General features: G+C 48.6%; 1 protein-coding gene across 1 annotated transcript in view; it reads right to left on the minus strand.

Moving 5' to 3' along the window:
- Window positions 1-21,050, minus strand: part of LOC115643208 (dedicator of cytokinesis protein 2-like) — a 298,187-nt gene that overhangs the window by 196,227 nt on the left and 80,910 nt on the right. Inside the window, exons 17-18 of the mRNA XM_030547079.1 lie at window positions 14,211-14,314; window positions 3,246-3,435 (exon numbers count right to left, since the gene is read on the minus strand). Coding sequence (XP_030402939.1) covers window positions 3,246-3,435; window positions 14,211-14,314 — 294 coding nt within the window. The remainder of the gene's footprint in view (window positions 1-3,245; window positions 3,436-14,210; window positions 14,315-21,050) is intronic.

The following is a 21,050-nucleotide window of genomic DNA, read 5'->3' on the forward strand; positions in this document are numbered from 1 at the left end:
GCGCGTGGCTCTCCTTATAGCACAATATAGAGGCACCACTCCAGGGGTCGCAGCGGTGCTCCCCCCCTATGGGGACTGCTAAGGGAAAAACTTCCGGCACCAGTGCACATGCACATACCTACTGTGGAATACACATGAACAAGCACTCGAAGAACTGGAAGGGACGCCAAAAGGTCATGGAGTCCAGCCCCTGCCTTCACTAGCAGGACCAAAGTACTGATTTTGCCCTAGATCCTCAAGTAGCCACCTCAAGGATTGAACTCACAATCCTTGGTTTAGCAGCCTAATGCTCAAACCACTCAGCTATCGCTCTATGTGCTACAGTATCTGCAGGCACTACCATGCAGTTCCCATTGGCCACAGTTCCTGGCCAATGGGAGCTGAGAGGGCAGTGCACAGAGCCCCATGGTTTCCCCTTTGCATAGGAGCAGGAGTGGGGACATGCCGCTGCTTCCAGGAGCCGCGGCACATGCATGCGGAGTGGCCCCTGACCGTGCTCTCCAGCAGGAGCTTGAGGGCCAGATTAAATTGGCTGGCAGGCCAGATGTGGCCCATGGACCATAGTTTGCCCACCCCTGTTCTAGACTCTTGCTGGGTATCTAATTGACTGGGACAGGTATGGCTCAGACAAATGTTCCCGAGAACGTGCGGAACACATCCATGCCCAAGATCTCCTGCAAGTCTTTCACCATATGTACCCCAAGAAACCAGGCTCCAAGGCCTCCAGACGCACCCTCGATGGTGAGGGGATACTGTCAGGGCCTGTAGCAGAGCTAGTCTCCAGGCAGCCTCATCAGTACAGCTGGCCTGTAGCAGGCTGCCTGACTGGCCATATCTCCGGATTGGCTGGCAGGTCTAGAAGGCTGACTCTTAGGCCAACAGCAGTAGCTGCAGCTAACTGGCTTCTCAAAGCTCATGCCCAACATTGTGCTTGCGCTTGTGTTACCTTCTTGCTGCTGCTCCTGCCTTGCACCCAGCCTTGCCTTTGTCCTGCCCTTGCCTTGAACCCTTCTTTCCCTGCTACCCTGCTTACTCCACTTCCTGATCTCTGGAGTGACCTGAGGCTCTGGCTTCTCACTACTGACTCTGGCTTGACCCCTTGCAGTTTCCCAAGCATTTTCCTCACAGGCAAGAGGCTACTCATGGATGCTGATACACTGTAACTAACAGCTGTATCATAAAGGATATCTTGAAGGGGGCTGAGTTAAGATTGTGTGGTTAATTCTGAAAAGCGATGTATGCCTGTGGGGTGGAACCCTCAGCCAGGGAAGATTAATAATGATGTCCTCACCAGCAGCAGTTACCACCTCATTCTAGGAATTTTCTTTTATAGATTCATAAACAAATGATTTATAAACATAAACAAACAAGCCATTCAAAAAAGTTCTCCCAAATGCTCTAGACCCCTCCAGCCTTTAAACCAACTGAGATGGAAAAGGACATGGCCTTCCCCCAAGGTGGGCACTACCACGGCCACTTCTCCTCTACCGATCACCCATATAACAGGCAGCGGTCTGAGTTAACCACTTATGCACTAGAGCTTGTGGAGCACCTTTCTACCTTGTCACAAGTGACTACACAAAAAAAAGCATCTTCATGTTCAATGGCTCTGCTCCCCATGTGTATCCTGTCTGCTGATTTGACTGACTAAAATGATTTTACTTCTTTACATTTATGACCCTGGAAAGTCAGCTCACCTCTGGTAAAGAGGGCTGGAGTCTGTTCCCATGAACCCAGCAGAGTCAGCTCAGTTCTAGGAGACACAGCTGGAGTCTGTTCTGGCTCATGCAACATTCACAGAATTGCTAGCATATATATACCTGTCCCTGGAAATTTCCATTACGTGCATCTGAGGAAGTGGGTATTCACCCACGAAAGCTCATGCTCCAAAACGTCTGTTAGTCTATAAGGTGCCACAGGATTCTTTGCTGCATTCACAGAATTGTTATTTACATTCTAATTGCACCATTTTCATTGCTGACAATGCATCAGCAAGAAATAGCCCTGCTTGCATCTCACAGTCAGGCACAGTTAGGGCTGGTCCAGATTAGGGGGAGGAAATCGATCTTAGATACGCAACTTCAGCTACGTGAATAACGTAGCTGAAGTCGAATATCTAAGATCGGATTACTCACCTGTCCAGACGGTGCGGGATCGATGTTCGCAGCTCTCCGTGTCGATTCTGAAACTCCGTTGGGGTTGATGGAGTTCCGGAATCGATACAAGCGCGCTCGGGGATCGATATATCGCGTCTAGATTAGACGCGATATATCGATCCCCGAGCAATCGATTTTAACCCGCCGATACGACGAGTAGTCTGGACGTGGCCTTAGTTTGTAGAGCTGTCAGTTTGAAAAAACACCTATTTACTTGATCTGGAGTCAACTCACTGAGAGACAACACCATACAGCCCTACACTATTTATACAGCCACTTTTCAGAATACAACCAGAGTTTACCTTTCACGTTTTCTTGCTTTTTGGTGCTTCTGTTACTGTAAGGTGGCGACGTTCACCTTGATTGCATTGGCCTTGTTAGCACTACAAAAGTAATTTTCCCTCTCTTGATAATCACCCCTTCTTGTCAACTGTTGAGAATAGGCCGCTTCCATCTTAATTGAATTGCCCTCATTAGCACTGACCCCCCCCAACACACACTTGGTAAGGTGACTCCCATCTTTTCATGTGCTGTAATATTTATACTGCTTACTGTATTTTTCACTCCATGCATCTGATGAAGTGAGTTTTAGCCCACGAAAGCTTATGCCCAAATAAATGTGTTAGTCTCTAAGGTGCCACAAGGACTCCTAGCTGTTTTTGTATCATTAATGTTACAGTTGAGAATTTTTTGCATTTAATTACAATATCATCTGCCAGATATCATGTGCCAATGTCCTGGGTGTGTATAAGAAGCTCTCCTGTGATGTGTCCCCAGGAACAGGCTGATTTAGTGCTGCTGGGGGCCAATTCCTCAGAATTCCCTCACTTTAGCGAGGTTACACTTTAGACATTTAATTAATGCTTTTAACTTAAACATACATGTTTGTCAAAAGTATGCTGGGCTATGCAGCTGTGTGCAAGGTGGACACATACATACAGATGTGTAGGAAGTGAATATAGCTTATTTAAGAGTGTGGCAGTGCGCACACTGGCATGTTGTGATGTGCACCCTGGCATATTGCAGAAGTGTCACACTGAAGTCCGTGGTGTGCACATCTGCTGAAAACAGGGGAAAACTCCTACATACCATTCTGGGTCAGTTTGGTGGAGCAGACGAGGGTGGAGATTTGGAAGCTGTCCCGGGAAGATATGCCCATACCAGCCATGCCACCGCTCACTCGGAATGAGGAACCAGAAAGGGTCTTTGTCTCTGACAGACTTCTCATAAAAGGCAGATTCAGGTAAGAGCTGGCATCCTCCAATTTCCTGATGTCACCCTAAAATCCAAAGCGTGTCATCAGAATGGGCAGGACATAAAAGATTCAAACTGTATGACTCAGCATTTTTTGATAAATTTGGTTGATAGCAGTAACTGTATTGACATAATATACTTAGACTTGGTAAGGTATCGACTTAGTCCCATATGACATTCTAGTAAAATAACTGGCACTACACTATGTCAGTGAAGAAGATGGACTTAAAAGATTACAAACTGGCTAACTGCTAGATCTCAAAAAGTAAGTGTGACGTTGCATTCCGTATGTTTTATAGAAATATGCTTATGAGTGTAAATATGATGCAACTGGAATATTCTTTCTGCAAAAGGTCTCTTGTAAGGTATTATTACAAAGCTTATGTAAGCAGAGTCAGGATGAGCTCTACCCTGACATCTGGTGGAAAGAATTTCAGAGAGTGTATTTGCATAGGCACGCCTACCCCATCCCAGGCTGCCGAGCTGTGGGACTGCTTTGTGACAGAAATGACTCACTCAATTGTGTGGTACTTGCTAGACAAGGGACATGGGTTCCAAAACCCAGTGAATTGAGAGAGGCTGGGGACAGGTATCTGTGCCTGGTGGTGCAGTCTCCTTGTGGAGCCAGAAGCACCAGTTCCACCCCCTCCTCTCTCCACTGTGGAATGTCAGAGTTGATTTTTTTATTCCCTCAAGAATCTAGATACAGGTTACTGAGCTGAACTCGCTTTGGGCTAATGGTGCACTAGCACTGGGGCTCCCCTACTAAGAGCTGAGATCACTAAGAGTTGAAATCACTAAAGAGCTGAAATTACTGAGCTGAGAGCACTGAGTACTGTGCTAACTAGTGGGGGAGCCTGAAGCTATACTGTGGAACAGAGCAGCTGGTGGAGTGGAGGAGTTTGTGGGGTTGGCTGGAGCGGATCATGGTACAGCTGATGGAGCGGAGCGGCTGCCAGAGCAAAGTAGCTGTGGGACGGGTGGAGTGGCCCACAGAGCGAGCGGAGCCGAGCAGTTTGCAGAGAGAACCAGAGCAGCTCACGGAGCAGAGCAGCTGGTGGAGCAGAGCAGTTTCTGAGGACAGCTGGAAGAGCAGAGTGGAGCAGCTGGTAAAGCGGAGCAGTTCGTGGAGAAGGCGGAAGCAGAACCCACGGAGAGGCAGGGCTGTTGGCCCCAGACCATGTAAGGTGCCCCTTTCTACCCAGGCTGGGGGGAGGGACCTCTACAGATAAACTCTCGATACTCTGGGGTGCCATTGACCAGAGACTTTTGGGTTGTTGGACTTTGGGGTGATTGGACTTAAAACCCTAAGCGGAAAAAGGACATTGCCAAACGTACTTGGAGGTGGGTTTTTGCTTATGGTTTGTGTTATAACCCTGTTTGTGGTGTTTCTCCAATGGGATGCCACATTGATTCCTTCCTTTATTAAAAAGATTTTGCTACACTCAGACTCCGTGCTTGCGAGAGGGGAAGTATTGCCTCCTAGAGGCGCCCAGGGGGGTGTGGTAAGTAAGTGTCCCAGGTCACTGGGTGGGGGCTCAAGCCGGTTATGCATTGTGTTACTGAAACGGAACCCCTGGATACTTGGTATGTGAGTGTCCCAGGTCACTGGGTGGGGGCTCGAGCCGGTTATGCATTGTGTTACTGAAACGGAACCCCTGGATACTGAACCCGGCCCTTGTTGCTGCCAACTCAGAGGGGCAGAAGGGTTACACTTATAATCTACTGAGTGTGTTCATCCTTGTATGAATGTATCATTCTTGTATCTGAAACTAGGAATATGAAATATAACTCTGAAGTCCTATGGTAATTATGCAAAGTGTGGGCCATTAATGGTGGTTTGGAAGCTTGATGGCTCCCACTGACTAGGACAACTGGTTGTAAATGGCTCTGTTTACTTGCAAACCTGCCTAGCTACGTGTGGACCAGCGCTGGAAGAATGAAGAATGAGGTCTCACAGGACAGGTGACCATGTCACAGGATACTGGAATCCATCTTAAACCTGGTGCTTTTCCATTTAGAAGGAGGGGTGCGGATCCAGAGAGACAAAGGGTTCTAGCATTAGGCCAAAACAATAAAAGGGGATGAAACAAAACAAAGGGGGCTGCCGGTCATGAGAACACCCCTGCTTTCCACATAAGATGTCTGCTGGAACTAACAGACTGTACCAGGGGAAAGGATTGGGCCCAGAATAGGAAGGAGTCTAGTCTGTGAAAAAAGCTCTTTGGAACATCTCTGAGGGTGAGATTTACCGGTATTCAGTTTCTCAATGTATTAGGCTTAAACTTGCATGTTTTGTTTTATTCTGCTTGGTAACTTACTTAGTTCTGTCTGTTATTACAGGAACTCCTCACTTAACATTGTAGTTATGTTCCTGAAAAATGCAACTTTAAGCGAAACGATGTTAAGCAAATCCAATTTCCCCAGACAAAAGAATACACACACACACACACACACACACACACACTATAAGTTTTAAACAAACAATTTAATACTGGTACACAGCGATGATGATTGTGAAGCGTGATTGAGGTGGAGGAGTCAGAGGGTGAGATATTTCCTAGAGAATGCCTTACTGCCAATTGACTGAGCCCTCAAGGGTTAACTCTCACACTCTGCAAGGCAGCAGGAAAGGAGGGAGGGCAGACAGAGACAGACACACCCTGTGTGAGAGAAAAAAATGTGCATTTCCCCTTTAAGCAGATGACCCCAGGCTTAAGTACACTGCCTTGTTAATTAAAATCAGCCTGCTGAGATCTGAGACCAGCAGCTACTGCCTAGAAGCTCCCTCCATTGTGTGTCCCCCCTGCTCTATGGAAGATGGGGTAAGCGGGGTGCAGGAGCAGGGGGGAGGGTGAGACACCCTGACATTAGCCCCCTTCTTCTCCCCTCCCCCCGTACAGCAAGCAGGAGTCTCTGGGAGCAGCTCCAAGGCAGAGGACGAGAGCAGCACATGACAGTGAGGGGAGGGACAGCTGCTGCACAAGGAACTTAGAGGAGCGGGGAGCTGATAAGGGGACTGGTGGTCCACCCTGGTTCCAACCACCCAGTAGCTAGCTGCAACAGGCTGCTCTTCCTGCAAGCAGTAGACAAAGCAGGCAGCTGCCAAACAACGTTAGAAGGGAGCATTTCACAACTTTAAATGAGCATGTTCCCTAATTGATCAGCAACTTAACAGCAAAACAACATTAACCGGGATGACTTTAAGTGAGGAGTTCCTGTACTTGAAATCACTTAAATTCTACTTTTTATACTTAATAAAATCACACTTGTTTATTAGTAAACCCAGAGTAAGTGATTAATACCTGGGGGAGCAAACAACTGTGCACATCTCTGTTACAGAAGGTGGACAAATTATGAGTTTATCCTGTATAAGCTTGTCAGGGTTCCTTCCCCACTCTAAACTCTGGGGTACAGATGTGGGGACCTACACAAAAGACTCCCTAAGCTCATTTTTAGCCCCAAGGCACAAATTCCTTCCTTGCCTTAGTATCGCTGCCACCACCAAGGGATTTAAACAAACATTCAAGGAGGGACACTTGGAGTCCTACCTTCCCCAAATATCTCCCCAAGCCCCTACACCCCCTTTCCTGGGGAGGCTTGAGAATAATATCCTCACCAATTGGTACAAGTAAACACAGACCCAAATCCTTGGATCTTAAGAACAATGAAAAATCAATTGGGTTCTTAAAAGAAGAATTTTAATTAAAGAAAGGGTAAAAGAATCACCTCTATAAAATCAGGATGGTAAGTACTTTACAGAATAACAAAAGACTCAAAAACACAGAGGATTTCCCCTCTAGGCAAAACCTTAAAGTTACAAAAACAGAGATAATCCTTCCACTTAGCACAGGGAAAATTCACTAGCTAAAACAAAAGATTTAACCTAATGCATTTCTTTCCTATTACTTACTATTTCTGCACTACTAGATGCTTAGTTCAGATATGCTTAAGGAGATGTTTTTTCCCCCTGCCCTGTTTCCTGGCTGGCTCCAAGAGACGGACAAAAAACCTTCCCCCACAGATTTGAAAGCATCTTCTCCCTTTATTGCTCCTTTTGGTCAGGTGCCCCCAGGATATCTGAGCTTCTTAACCCTTTACAGGTAAAAGAGGAATTAACCCTTTACAGGGTAAAGAGGGATTTTATGCTACCCTTAGCTGTATGTTTATGACAAAGCTTTACACAGAGTAAAATTGATTTGTTTGGGGTTTGGATCCCATTGAGAACTGGGTGTCTGGGTGCTGGAGATAGGTGACCTGCTGAGCAGTTTTTGGTTAAAGTCTGCAACTTTGGGGGTGCTGACCAGACCTGGGTCTGTGTTGCAGCAGGCTAGCGTGCCTGGCTCAACAAGGCAGGGGTCTGGAGTCCCAAGCTGGCAGGGAAAACGGGCTCAGAGCTAATCTCAGCATGTCAGATGACAGTCCAATCCCGCAGTGAAGCTGGGCCGCTGCATATCAATGATGGTGGTGCCATTTCCAGCTGAGGGCAGAGGGCAGACTCCATCAAGAGGAGCTTTAAACAATAGTCCCACCCTCTTTTAGTCCTGGGTCTAAAGCTCCTGCAAATTGGGCACTTGTCTGTCTGATGACCTTCTCCTAGGCACTTAAGACAAGCAGCATGCGGATCACCTCCAGGCATAGGTTTCACACACCTTAAACCCCTGGGACTGAGGCATGCCCCAGTGCCTGGGGAAAACTGGAGGGGAGCCCCCCAAAGTAAGCTTAACTACTATACAACTACTGTTACTACAACTCAATTAAACTATTTACAAATAAGAAAAGGGAACCACTACGTAGTCACTTGTGAATGCAAGAGACTGAGCTGCTCCAACAACTGTCACTGGTGGTAAGAAGGAACTGAGCAGGCGGTGGGTCATCAGGGACCTATATACACACACTGCCATGAAGGCGCCTCTCCAGGGGTCTCCACAGCCAACCCGACGGGAACCACTAGGGAAAAATCCCTCCGAAGATCATGCACCAGTGCGCGTGCACACTCCTATTGGAATGCACATGAGCAATCACTCGAAGAAGTAATTATTCTGTTCTACTCGGCTCTGATTAGGTCTCAACTGGAGTATTGTGTCCAGTTCTGGGCACCATACTTCAGGAAAGATGTGGACAAATTGGATAAAGTCCAGAGAAGAGCAACAAAAATGATTAAAGGTCTAGAAAACATGAGCTATGAGGGAAGATTGAAAAAACTGCGTTTGTTTAGTCCGGAAAAAAGAAGCCTGAGAGGGGATACAATAACAGTTTTCAAGTATGTAAAAGGTCGTTACAAAGAGGAGGAAGAAAAAATTTTTTTCTTAACCTCTGAGGATAGAACAAGAAGCAAATGGGCTTAAATTCCAGGAAGGGAGGTTTAGGTTGGACATTTGGAAAAAACTTCCTAACTGTCAGGGTGGTTAAGCATTGGAATAAATTACCTAGGGAGATTGTGGGATCTTCATCATTGGAGATTTTTAACAGCAGCTTAGATAACCCCCTCTCAGGAATTGTCTAGAAAATTAGTCCTGCCACGAGTGCAGGGGCCTGGACTAGATGACCTCTCGAGATCCCTTCCAGTTCTATGATTACGAACCAGAAACTACTGAGGTAAACTACACTACAAAGCTAAGGGAAGGCGAGGAGAACATGCAAGCAAGCCACTCGCAGTTCCAACAATTGTCACAGGCAGTAAGAAGGAAGTGAAGGGGGGTCGGGTTGGCAGGTTCATATATTGAGCGCCATGAAGGTGCCACTCCAGGGGGCTCCATAGCCAACCTGACAGGACCTGCTGAGGGTAAAACTTTCCAGCAAATGTGCATGCGGCGTTCATACACCTGATTGGAATTGACGTGAACAAGCACTCGAAGAAGAACTGGGTTGGTTTGGTATGATTTGTTCTTGTCAAATCCATGTTGGTGGCTACTTATAACCCTGTTATCCTCTAGGACAGTGCTTGCTTATTGGTTGTTCAATAATTTGTTCCAGTATCTTTCCAGTTATATGAATATTCATATGGTAATAGTCCCTCTACATGACTCTGCTCCATTTATTAATTATTTGTATTGTAGTAGTATCTAGGAGCCCTAATCAGGGATCAAGGCCCTGTTGTGTAAGAAACAGAACACAGTGAGGTTCAGTTCTAGGCACACTGCATTTCCAGAAAAATACCAAACAATATATCAGAAAAGAAAGAAAAGTGATCATGGATAAGAGGGGCTGTGTTATGCACAGAGATTAAGGACACCGTGACAAGGTGCATAAACCCCACACCAGCATAGAAAGCGATAAGGAGCTACTTTGGGCTGGAGTTGTCCCACATCACCGCAGCTACATGGCATGCCAAGAATGGAGGAAGTGCTACTCAGTGGTGGGCAGTCCTGGGAAGGGAGCAGGTTGTAGGAGCTGGGGAAGCTCTATTAAGAGGCCCATGGAAAGGTGACAAGTCCACCATTGGGAACATTTATAACTAGACTGGATGAAGCACTAGAAAATATATTATAGGGAGTGATCTCTGGCACACAGGCTAAATGGCATCCAATAGAGTTTCCCATCTCTGATTAATACCAGCACAGTGAAAGGAGGGAAGCAAAGACAGAACATAATAATGGCCATATCAGATCTGACCAAGGTCCATCTAGCCCAGGATCCTGTCTTCCAACAGTGGCCAGTGCCAGGTGCTTCAGAGGGAACAAACATAGCAGGACAATGATTGAGTGATCCATCCCATCATCCTGTCAGATGTTTAGGGACACCTGGATCATGCAGCTGCATCTCTGATCATCTTGGCAAATAGCAACTGATGGACCAATCCTCCATGAATTTATTTAATTTTTTAAATTCTAGTTAAAATTTTGACAATGAGGTCCTCAGGTTGACTCGGCATTGCGTAAAGTAGTACTTTCTTATGTTCGTTTTGTGGAAGTTGGGAAAAGCGCAGACATCTTAATCTTCCAGGAAGAGCAAGAGTCAGGCTAACTCTTCTATTTAATAACATGAGACTTTAATGCAGGGCCTGGGCAAGTGGGAAAAACTGAGAGGTTATTTTGACCTTGTGTTAGATAAGAATGGAATGCAGCAGAAAAATTGCTGAGAAGAGTAAGATATCAGGAAGAAATATGTATAAACCAAATGCAGTTGTTGCACATTACTGTGTACAACAAAAGGTATAAACGCTTGCCCTGATTGTTTATCTACCGGAGCCCCGCCTCAGGCAGGGGAAATCCCTGCCCGGGTGTATTCTCCTGTGCATGTTGCAATTGCTTGGCATAAAGCTGCCTCTGGTTTGTGGCTTTAAACTCAGAGTGAGGACTTTGTTTTCCTCCACAGTTTTAAACTTGCTGTCTTAATTTCATTGGGTGACCCCTTGTTCTTGTATTATATGTAGGGTGACCAGATGACAAAGATGAAATATTGAGACGCGCGGGGCAAAAAAAAAAAAAAAAAAAAGCCAGAGTGCGCCCCCCCCCGCCAGTGGCACAGCCCCGTCTCCACCCAACTCTTGGCTCCGACCCCCGATACACCCCCCAGTTCCCCCATCCCCTCATTCCCAGGCCCAGCCTGGGCTCCGAACTCTGCAGCTGAGCCGCAATCTGGGCCCCTCCTGCAGCACTCAGGACACTCGCCCCCCGCAGTCCCAGGCAGCCCTGCTCTGGCCGTGGGGAGCTCGGGGACCCACCTGGGCAGGGGGCGAACAAGGCAGCCGGGCCTGGCCCCTCCCGGCAGGACCATGTCTGTCCCATGTGTGTCTCCGCCCCCCACCCACCGGGGCCCTGCCTGCTCCGCACTGCCCCCAGCCCCACCGCGCTGTCCCACGGGCTGCAGGGCTGGAGCAGCCTCTGCGCTGCGCTCCCATCCCCGTCCCGTGTGCAAACCTGGGAGGGAGGAGGAACGCCTCGTGCTTGGGGACGAGGCGGGGCCAGGGCGGGGATTTGGGGAGGAATCCAACGGGGCAGTGAGGGGGCAGGGCTGGGGGCAGGGCCAGAGCAGGGATTTGGGGAAGGATCCAATGGGGGAAGGAAGGGGCCAAGTTGAGACAGGTGGGGTGAGAGCCCCTCCAGCCTCTGCCGATGCACCGGAGTGGAGGGAAAAATTGCTCATTTGTCCCATGTCCCAATCGAACATTAGTTGGGACACGGGACAAACATGCAAATATTAGGACAGTTCCGATAAAATCGGGACGTCTGGTCACCCTAGTTATATGAAGGGGTAAATAACACTTCCTTATTCATTTTCTCCACACCATTCATGATTTTGTAGACCTCTATCATATTCCCCCTTAGTCATCTCTCTTCTAAGATGAAAAGTTCCAGTCTTTTTAATCTCTCCTCATATGGAATCTGTTCCATACCCCTCATCATTTTTGTTGTCCTTCTTTGTACCTTTTCCAATTCTAATGTATCTTTTTTGAGATAGAGCGACCAGAACGGCATGCAGCATTCAAGATGTGGGCGTACCATGGAATTTTATACTGCCATAGTGATATTTTCTGTCTTATTATCTATTACTTTCCTAATGGTTCCTAACATTGTTACTTCTTTTGACTGCTGCTGCATATTGACTGGATATTTTCAGAAAACTATTCACAATGACTCCAAGATCTCTTTCTTGAGGGGTAACAGCTAATTTAGACCCCATCATTTTGTATGCATAGTTGGGATTACTTGTTCCCCTGTGCATTACTTTGCACTTATCAACACTGGATATCATCTGCCATTTTGTTATCCAATCACCCAATTTTGTGAGTCCCTTTGTAACTCTTCACAATCAGCTTTGGACTTAACTATCTTGAGTAATTTTGTATCATCTTTAATCTTTGCCACCTCACTTTCATTCCCTTTTCCAGATCATATAAGAATAAGTTAAACGGCACAGGTCCCAATTCAAATCCTTGGAGGAACCCCAATATTTACCTCTTTCCATTGTAAGACTGGCCATTTATTCCTATCCTTTGTTTCCTACTTTTTAACCAGTTACTGATCCATGAGAGGACCTTCCCTCTTATCCCATGACAGCTTACTTTGCTTAAAAGCCTTCGTTGAGGGACCTTCTTGTTAGGATATAGATATTCAGGCCTGTCTGCAAAAGCCTATACTTCAAGAATTTAGGTGTATTCTAATTACTTAGCTAGTTATAGAGGTATAAAAGAAAGAATCAAAGATCACTGTCTGTGTAATGGCCTTCTCTTACTGTGACAGTCTGAGGCCTGGTTCTTCAGCTAAGCAGCAAAGGCAGCCATAAGCTGGGAAGTGTATGGTCACATCCTCACATTCCAAACTAGACACATTGAAATAAGGTGCTATTGGGTTATTAGGAATACAATCCTGTCGATATTCCTATCACCTCCAGAGAAAGAGAAGAGCCTAGAAGATAGCATCCTGTCTGGCAAGAACTCACTTATCAATAGAAACAGCTGGAAAACCCTTATGTCTGTATAGACGTAGTTGTGAAATCCTCACTTCTGTATTGTTTTGTATGTTTATTTGCATGGTCTCTGTCTGGTTCTGTAATTGTTTCTGTCTGCTGTTGGGTGTAAACGAATGAAGGTGGTGAAATATAATTGGTTAAATAACTATGTTACAATATGTTGGGATTGGTTAGTTAAATTTCAGTAAAATGATTGGTTAAGGTATAGCTAAGCAAAACTTAGGCTTTACTATATAGTCAGTTTACTATATAGTCAATCAGGAAGTCGGGGGGAAAATGGGAACAGGGACTTGGGGATGAGGGAATTGGGATCATATTTTGCTAAAGGGGGAAATGGGAACAGGGGATGGGAACAGGAACAGGGACACAGGCAAGGCTCTGTGGTGTCAGAGCTGGGAAGGGGACACTGAGGAAGGAAACTGGAATCAGGCTTGCTGGAAGTTCACCCCAATAAACATCGAATTGTTTGCGCCTTTGGACTTCGGGTATTGTTGCTCTCTGTTCATGCGAGAAGGACCAGGGAAGTGAGAGGGTGAAGGAATAAGCCCCCTAACACTTGTCAAAATCTTTCTGAAAGTCCAAGTACACTATATCCACTGGATCACCCTTGTTCACATGCTTGTTGATCCCCCCTCAAATAATTCTAATAGATTGGTGAGGCATGATTTCCCTTTACAAAAGCCATGTTAACTCTTCCACAGAATAGTGGTTTTTTCAGTGAGTCTGATCATTTTGTACTTTTCTATAGAGGAAAGGTATGTTATTCATAGGATCCTTTATGCAGACCTTAATTAGGTTGCCCTCAACTCCTGCAGCAGAGCAAAACTGAATTATTGTGCACACTCCCAGAACCCTGTGCTAACTCAGCACTAAAGTATGGGTCATGGATCCTGATTTCACATCATATCCTCAACTGCTGTGGCCCAGAGGTGCTGAATTATGCAGCCAAATTAACTAATTTCTTAACTGAAACCATTCATTTTTATTGAAGGCAACCCAAAAATGTGCCAGAAAACAAAGCCACAACTTATAGACATCACTGCTCTGCATTGTAACAGAAAGACTGCAATCGGCATGTACAGGGCCACTGCAAAAGAGCAGAATGGAGGCTGGAGAAAGCGAAGAAAATAGACAATAGCTGGGGGAAACAGAGCCTTAGAGGATCAGAAGGTAGAAGGGACAATAGGAAGTCCTGGGAAGCATCTGGAAGGGCTGTGTTAGGGGGACAGTGAGTACCTGCTACCAATAGACTAAAAAGCTTGCGCCCATAAAGAGTAAACTCCCTAAGCTCCTATGCCCTGCATAAATAGTCTGGAGGGAGAACATGCACCTTCTTTGTGGTCTTCTTTATTCTGAACAGACAGATTTGCCTGGGACCACCAATACCTTATATAGAATGAGGTCATGTTCACCATCATGCAGGGTTGTACCATCAGGTCTCATCAGCTTCACAAAGGCCATGGAGAAAAATTTTTCACTTTTGTCCTTAGCTAGGAGACACAAAACCACAAAGTCAGGGGACGTCTATTCAGGGAGAACAAATAATTACTTACTGTAACTCTTTCTTCAAATGTGATGCAGATGTGCATTCCAGTTAGGTGTGCTCACACAAGGCCGGCCTTAGGATTGGGTGACCTGGGCAACTGCCCAGGATGCTATGGTCAGGGAGGCATCATAGGGCTCAGGCCAGGAGTGGGGCTCAGGACAGGGTTCTGGACAGAACACAGGCACAGAGGTACGGGCCGGCAGGAAGGCCAGTGTGGGGCCAGCACACACACACAAAATGCAGGGCTCTGCAGTTGTGGACCCTCAACGCTTTCCCCAGGGGTAGGGTGATGGCTGGTGAGTTCAGTCTGAGTGACTGTGCAAGAAGCCAATGGGAGCTCTGCAAACTGGGCCATGACCAATCTGTAAAGGGACTAAATCAGAGTGAGTGGGTTAGGGCATGGCTTTGGGAGCCAGAGCCAATCCGAGGAAGAAGCCAGCTGAACAGGGTGATGTCAGAGTGACATGGCCAATTCAGAAAGGCTCTTTAAGGGGGATAGATAAGAGGGTGGGGGCTTGAATGTCCACCTGGCTACTGAGGTGAAGAAGAGTGGGCAATTGGCCTCTGGCCAATGATAATAGAGAGGGCAGAGCTTGGTCCCACAGTGGGTGAGAGGGGCTCTTGGCGGAAATCAGGGAGGACCGTGCAGTGACTACTGTAAGGGTGCGGCTTAGGAGTGGAGCAGGGGCTGGCTTGACCCACCTGACACCAGTCACAAGCACGTTGCAAGGTGAGGACTCCGAGGTGAGAGCTGGCAGAAGGGATTAATGCACAGGCCTCTCAGAGACAGCAAGAGGGGCCTTATCCCCTTCAGGGCAGGGACCCTGAGCACTAGAAGTGCCCCCCCCCAGCTATGATAGGCGGCTACCCCATGGAAATTTCCCCATTCTGCCTACACAGACATCACCACACACAGATGGGCCTGAGAGGGACTCCCTGCCTACCCCTCCCCCCCCATTCACAGAGGGGGTGATTGGAAGGGCACCCCCCACAATCATGAGAAGGAGGAACTAGCTCACACACAAAGGGTGTTTGTTGGTGTGCATCCCCCAACATACAGGGAGCTGTATGCCTCCAGAATCAGGGATTGGATTAAATACAAAATTGTTTAAAATAAGTAAAAAGTGGGGTCCTTAAATGGCTGCTAGTTTTTGAGCATGCAAGGTTAATTTGTCCTCTTTGGGTGTGAGCAGCATGATGATGCCATCCTTAACTGCATGGCCCCATGCTATTATTTTCCCACAGGTCACCCACCTCATTTCCTGTCTAGGATGGCTGGATAATTGGTTTGATTTGTTTCAAACATTTCAGAAAGAAAAATTAGAAAGAAAAAAATTTATGTTCTTTATCATCAGAAATCATCACATTAAACCAATACCAAAATAGAAAATCTGTACCTGCATGTGGAAGAATCTTTAACTGCTTGCTAGTTTACAGTGATAGTGGTATGGACGTTAATTATCTAGCATATGGCACAGAATTAGTATACTCCTATTCACATTTTCATCAGGTTAGAATATTATCAATACTCCTATAGTTATACTTTTTATACACTAATAAAATAGTTAAATACATTTTACCAAGATGCCATTTTTTTTACTGTATCTCATTTTTAAAATAGTAGACAACCACAACTTTATAAGATAAACAGAGACAGCATTTCAAAACCTTTTATATAATTTAAACCAAAAAGAGGAACTAGTAAAAGATGGTTACTCACCTTTGTAACTGTTGTTCTTTGAGATGTGTTGCTCATATCCATTCCAGTTAGGTGTGTGTGCCATGCGTGCACGCTCATCGGAAGATTTTTACCCTAGCAACCCAGGTGGGTCAGCAGGGTCGCCCCCTGGAGTGGTGCCGCTTTGGCGCTGGATATATACCCCTGCTGACCCGACTGCTCCTCAGTTCCTTCTTGCCGGCTACTCCGACAGTGGGGAAGGAGGGCGGGTTTGGAATGGATATGAGCAACACATCTCGAAGAACAACAGTTACAAAGGTGAGTAACCGTCTTTTCTTCTTCAAGTGATTGCTCATATCCATTCCAGTTAGGTGATTCCCAAGCCTTACCTAGGCGGTGCGGTCGGAGTGAGATGTTGCAGAATGTAAGACTGCAGAGCCAAAGGCTGCATCATCTCTAGACTGCTGAACCAGGGCATAGTGGGAGGCGAAGGTATGGACCGAGGACCAGGTAGCTGCACGACAAATCTCATGAATGGGTACATGAGCAAGAAAAGCAGCCGTTGAGGCCTGAGCCCTGGTATAGTGCACAGTGATGTGGCTTGATGGAACCTGAGCCAAGTCGTAATAGGTGTGGATGCACGATGTCACCCAGGAGGAAATCCGCTGCGAGGAGATGGGTAGGCCTTTGATACACTTAGCCACCTCAACAAAGAGTTGGGGGGTCCTGTGGAATCGTTTTGTTCGCTCGATATAAAAAGCGAGGATATCTAGGGAGTGCAGCTGCTGCTCCCTGCGAGACGAATGTGGCTTTGGGAAGAAGACAGGTAGGAAGATCTCCTGCTTAACGTGGAAGGCTGATACCACCTTGGGGAGGAACGCTGGATGTGGTCGCAACTGCACCTTGTCCCTGTGGAATACAGTATATGGGGGGTCCGCCGTGAGGGCCTGAAGCTCGGAGACTCGCCTCGCTGAAGTGATGGCGACCAGGAAGGCGGTTTTCCATGAGAGGTAGAGAAGGGAGCAAGTTGCTAACAGCTCGAATGGGTCGGACATGAGTCTGGTAAGAACCAGGTTAAGGTCCCATGTTGGGGCAGGGCGGCGTACCTGGTGGTAGAGGTGCTCTAGGCCCTTAAGGAATCTAGACACCATTGGGTGTGAGAAGACCGAGCGGCCATGTTCCCCTGGGTGGAAGGTAGAGATGGCTGCCAAATGGACCCTCAAATATGATACCGCTAGGCCCTGTTGTTTGAGAAACCATAGGTAATCCAAGATGATGGGGATGGAGACATCGGTGGGAAGGAAACTCCATTCCCCGCACCAGCACGTGAAACTCTTCTACTTGGCCAAATATGTCGCTCTAGTGGAAGGCTTCCGGCTACCTAGGAGCACCTGTTGCACTGGGGCGGAGCAATGCAGCTCAGCCTGGGTCAGCCACTCATGAGCCATGCCGTGAGGTGGAGGGACTGACGGTCCGGGTGACGCAGTTTGCCGTGGTCCTGAGTGATCAGGTCCAGGTGAAGAGGCAGGGGGACCGGTTCGGCTATGGACAGGTCTAGCAACATGGTGTACCAGTGTTGCCAAGGCCACGCTGGAGCTATCATGATTAAGCGGGCTTTGTCCCTGCGTACTTTCAGTAGGACCCTGTGGACAAGCAGAAATGGTGGAAAGACATAGAGCAGGTGTGTCGTCCACGGTATAAGGAAGGCGTCCGTCACTGAACCCAGTGAGAGGCCTTGAAAGGAGCAGAACATCTGGCATTTCCTGTTCCCACGTGACTCGAAGAGGTCTATCTGGAGAAACCCCCACCTCTGGAAGAGCGAAAGGGCAACGTCCGGGCGAACTGACCATTCGTGGGAAAGGAAGGATCTGCTGAGGCGATCCGCCAGTGTATTCCGAACTCCTGGGAGAAAGGACGCGATGAGGTGTATAGAGTGGGCTATGCAAAAGTCCCACAGTTGTAAGGCCTCTAGACAGAGGGGCGAGGATCTCGTGCCACCCTGCTTGTTTATATAGTGCATGGCTGTTGTGTTGTCGGTGAATACTGACACACAGAGGCCCTGTAGGTGCTGCTGGAACGTCTGGCAAGAAAGGCGGACTGCTCTCAGCTCCCGGATGTTGATATGGAGGCTCAGCTCTTGAGGTGACCAAAGGCCCTGGGTACGTAGGTGCCTGAGGTGAGCTCCCCAACTCAGGGATGACGCGTCCGTTGTCAGGGACGCCGAGGGCTGGGGGGATGAAACGGGAGACCTGCACATACCATGGAGGGGTCCAGCCACCACTTTAAGGAGTCTAGGACGGTCGGGGGAATGGTGACGACCATATCCATAGCATCCCTGGCTGGTCAGTATCAAGAGTTGAGCCAGGACTGGAGGGGCCTGGCATATTTTGTTACGAAGGTACAGGCCGCCATGTGTCAACGGCGCCTCTCGCAGACTCTCGATGATAGCCACCGTAGTCTGGAACCATGGCAATGGGAGACAGGCTCTGGCAAGATTGGAGTCCAGGGTGGCGCCAATAAATTCTATCCTCTGAGTGGGGATCAGACTCGATTTGTCCGCATTGATCAGTAGGCCTAGATGTAGGAAAAGGTCTTTGATAATGCAGATGTGACGGAGGACTCATGCTTTGGAGGTCCCTCGGATAAGCCAGTTGTCCAGATACGGAAACACATGTATCCGACTGCGACGGAGGTGGGCGGCGAATACAGCCATGCATTTGGTGAATACTCTTGGGGCTGCAGAGAGGCCGAACGGGAGGACCGCGAACTGAAAATGTTGGCGGTTGGCTACGAACTGGAGGAACCTCCTGTGAGGTGGGAAGATGGCTATGTGGAAGTACGCATCTTTCATGTCAAGGGCGGCGTACCAGTCTCCAGGATCCAGGGATGGGATAATGGTCCCCAGGGATACCATATGGAATTTCAACTTTACCATGTATCTGTTGAGTTCCCGCAGATCGAGGATAGGTCTGACACCCCCCTTTGCCTTGGGGATTAGGAAGTATCGGAAGTAAAACCCCTTGCTCCGCTCGTGCTCTGGAACCTCCTCTATGGCTCCTTTGGCGAGGAGCATTTGCACCTCCTGGAGAAGGAGTTGCTCGTGAGACGGGTCCCTGAAGAGGGACAAGGAAGGTGGGTGGGAGGGGGGTTTTGAAATAAATTGGAGGTGGTATCTGAATTCCAGCGTGCGTAGGACCCAGCGATCTGACATTAGCTGGGACCATGCAGGGAGGAAGAAGGAAAGACGGTTGGAGAAAGGAGGGGACGGATCCTTTAAAGAAAGTGATACAATGCCCTCGGGCGCACCTTCAAAAGGAAGGTTTTGGCCTGGAGGAGTGCTTGGAGGAGCCCTGGTTTTGGTCGCTTGGTTGCCCGATTGTCTGCGGCGACCAGTTCTGCCTCGCCTCTTGGCGAAGTCTTGCCTTTGCCGGGGCTGAGGGTAAGGGCGGTGTGGCTGGGGTCAGAAGGGCCTGCACTGCGTCACTGGCGTGTGCATGCCCAACAAGCGCCTAATGACCCTGTTGTCTTTTAGGCTTTGCAGCCTAGGGTCAGTTTTTATCAGAGAACAGCCCTTGCCCCTCAAAAGGAAGGTCCTGAATTGTATGTTGGAGCTCCGGGGGGAGGCTGGAGACCTGCAGCCACAAGATACGCCGCATAGTCACTCCCGAGGCTAGGGTCCTGGCAGTTGAGTCTGCAGCATCCAGAGAAGCCTGGAGGGAAGTTCTTGCCACCTTCTTTCCTTCGTCGAGGATCGCCGAGAACTCCTGCCGGGCGTCTTGCGGAAGCAACTCCTTGAATTTATCCGCTGCCACCCAGGTGTTATAACTATAGTGGCTAAGGAGAGCTTGCTGGTTGGACACGCGGAGTTGGAGAGCCCCTGCCAAATAGACTTTGTGCCCTAGCAAGTCCATGCGTCTCGCCTCCTTTGATTTAGGGGCTGGCGCTTGCTGGCCATGGCGTTCCCTCTTGTTGACCAACTGGACAACGAGGGAGCAGGGAGGAGGATGGACATAGAGATATTCATAGCCCTTGGAGGGCACCATATATTTATGCTCAACTCCTTGCGCTGCTGGTGGGACAGAGGCCGGAGACTGCCAGATCATAGTGGCATTGGCCTGTATGGTCCTAATGAAGGGAAGAACCACTCTAGTGGGGGCATCTGATGATAAAATGTCCACCACTGGGTCCTGTACTTCCGGGCCCTCCTCGGCTTGCAAGTTCATATTTTGTGCAACACGCCTGAGGAGATCCTGGTGGGCCCTGAGGTCAATTGGTGGAGGGCCAATAGAAGAGGTTCCAGCTACAGCCTCGTCAGGGGAGGATGAAGAGGAGAGACCTGGAACCAGCGGGTCTGATGAGGATTCCTCCTGGTGGATCGTCTGCGTCTCCCCGGGGCGCTGGGAATCCTGAGGCTGGGTCAACCCTTCCTCCATAGGGGGAGGAGGAGGGCGGGTGATCGTGGCTTCCGGCACCCCGTGTTCTGAGGCGGCAGAATGTAATGGACCTGGTTGAGAGCCTTGGGCCTGATGGTACGCCCAAGGCGTCCAGAAACCCCACTGCTGCGGCCCATGATCTTGAGGTTAGGGCACTGTCCGCCTGAGAGGACATGGACGGGTGCCGGGATGGCCAGGGAGGAGCCGAGCGAGGCTGCTATGAGTCCTTCGCTCTCGTCGCTGGAGATCTCCTCGGTGCCGGGGATCGGTACCGGGAGCCATAGCAGTGCCGAGAACGAGATTGGGACCTGCAACCAGCGCGGTGCCGGGAGGTCGACCTGGATCTCGATGGCCTGCTGCGGGACCGGCTGCGAGAGTCTCGGTGCCGGGAGCGGTGCCTAGAGCCGGAGCAGTACCGAGAGTACCGGGCAGGATGAGAGGTGGATCGGTGCCGCAAGTACGACCGGTACCGCATAGGTGAGTGGTGCTGGGACTGCGAGCGGCGTCTCGACCGGGACCGTCACTGGGACCTCGAGCGGTGCCAGGACCTGGATCGAGATCAGTGCCGG

This window comes from Gopherus evgoodei, unplaced genomic scaffold (genome assembly GCF_007399415.2).
Source record: "Gopherus evgoodei ecotype Sinaloan lineage unplaced genomic scaffold, rGopEvg1_v1.p scaffold_52_arrow_ctg1, whole genome shotgun sequence".
In the NCBI taxonomy this organism is placed as follows: domain Eukaryota; kingdom Metazoa; phylum Chordata; order Testudines; family Testudinidae; genus Gopherus; species Gopherus evgoodei.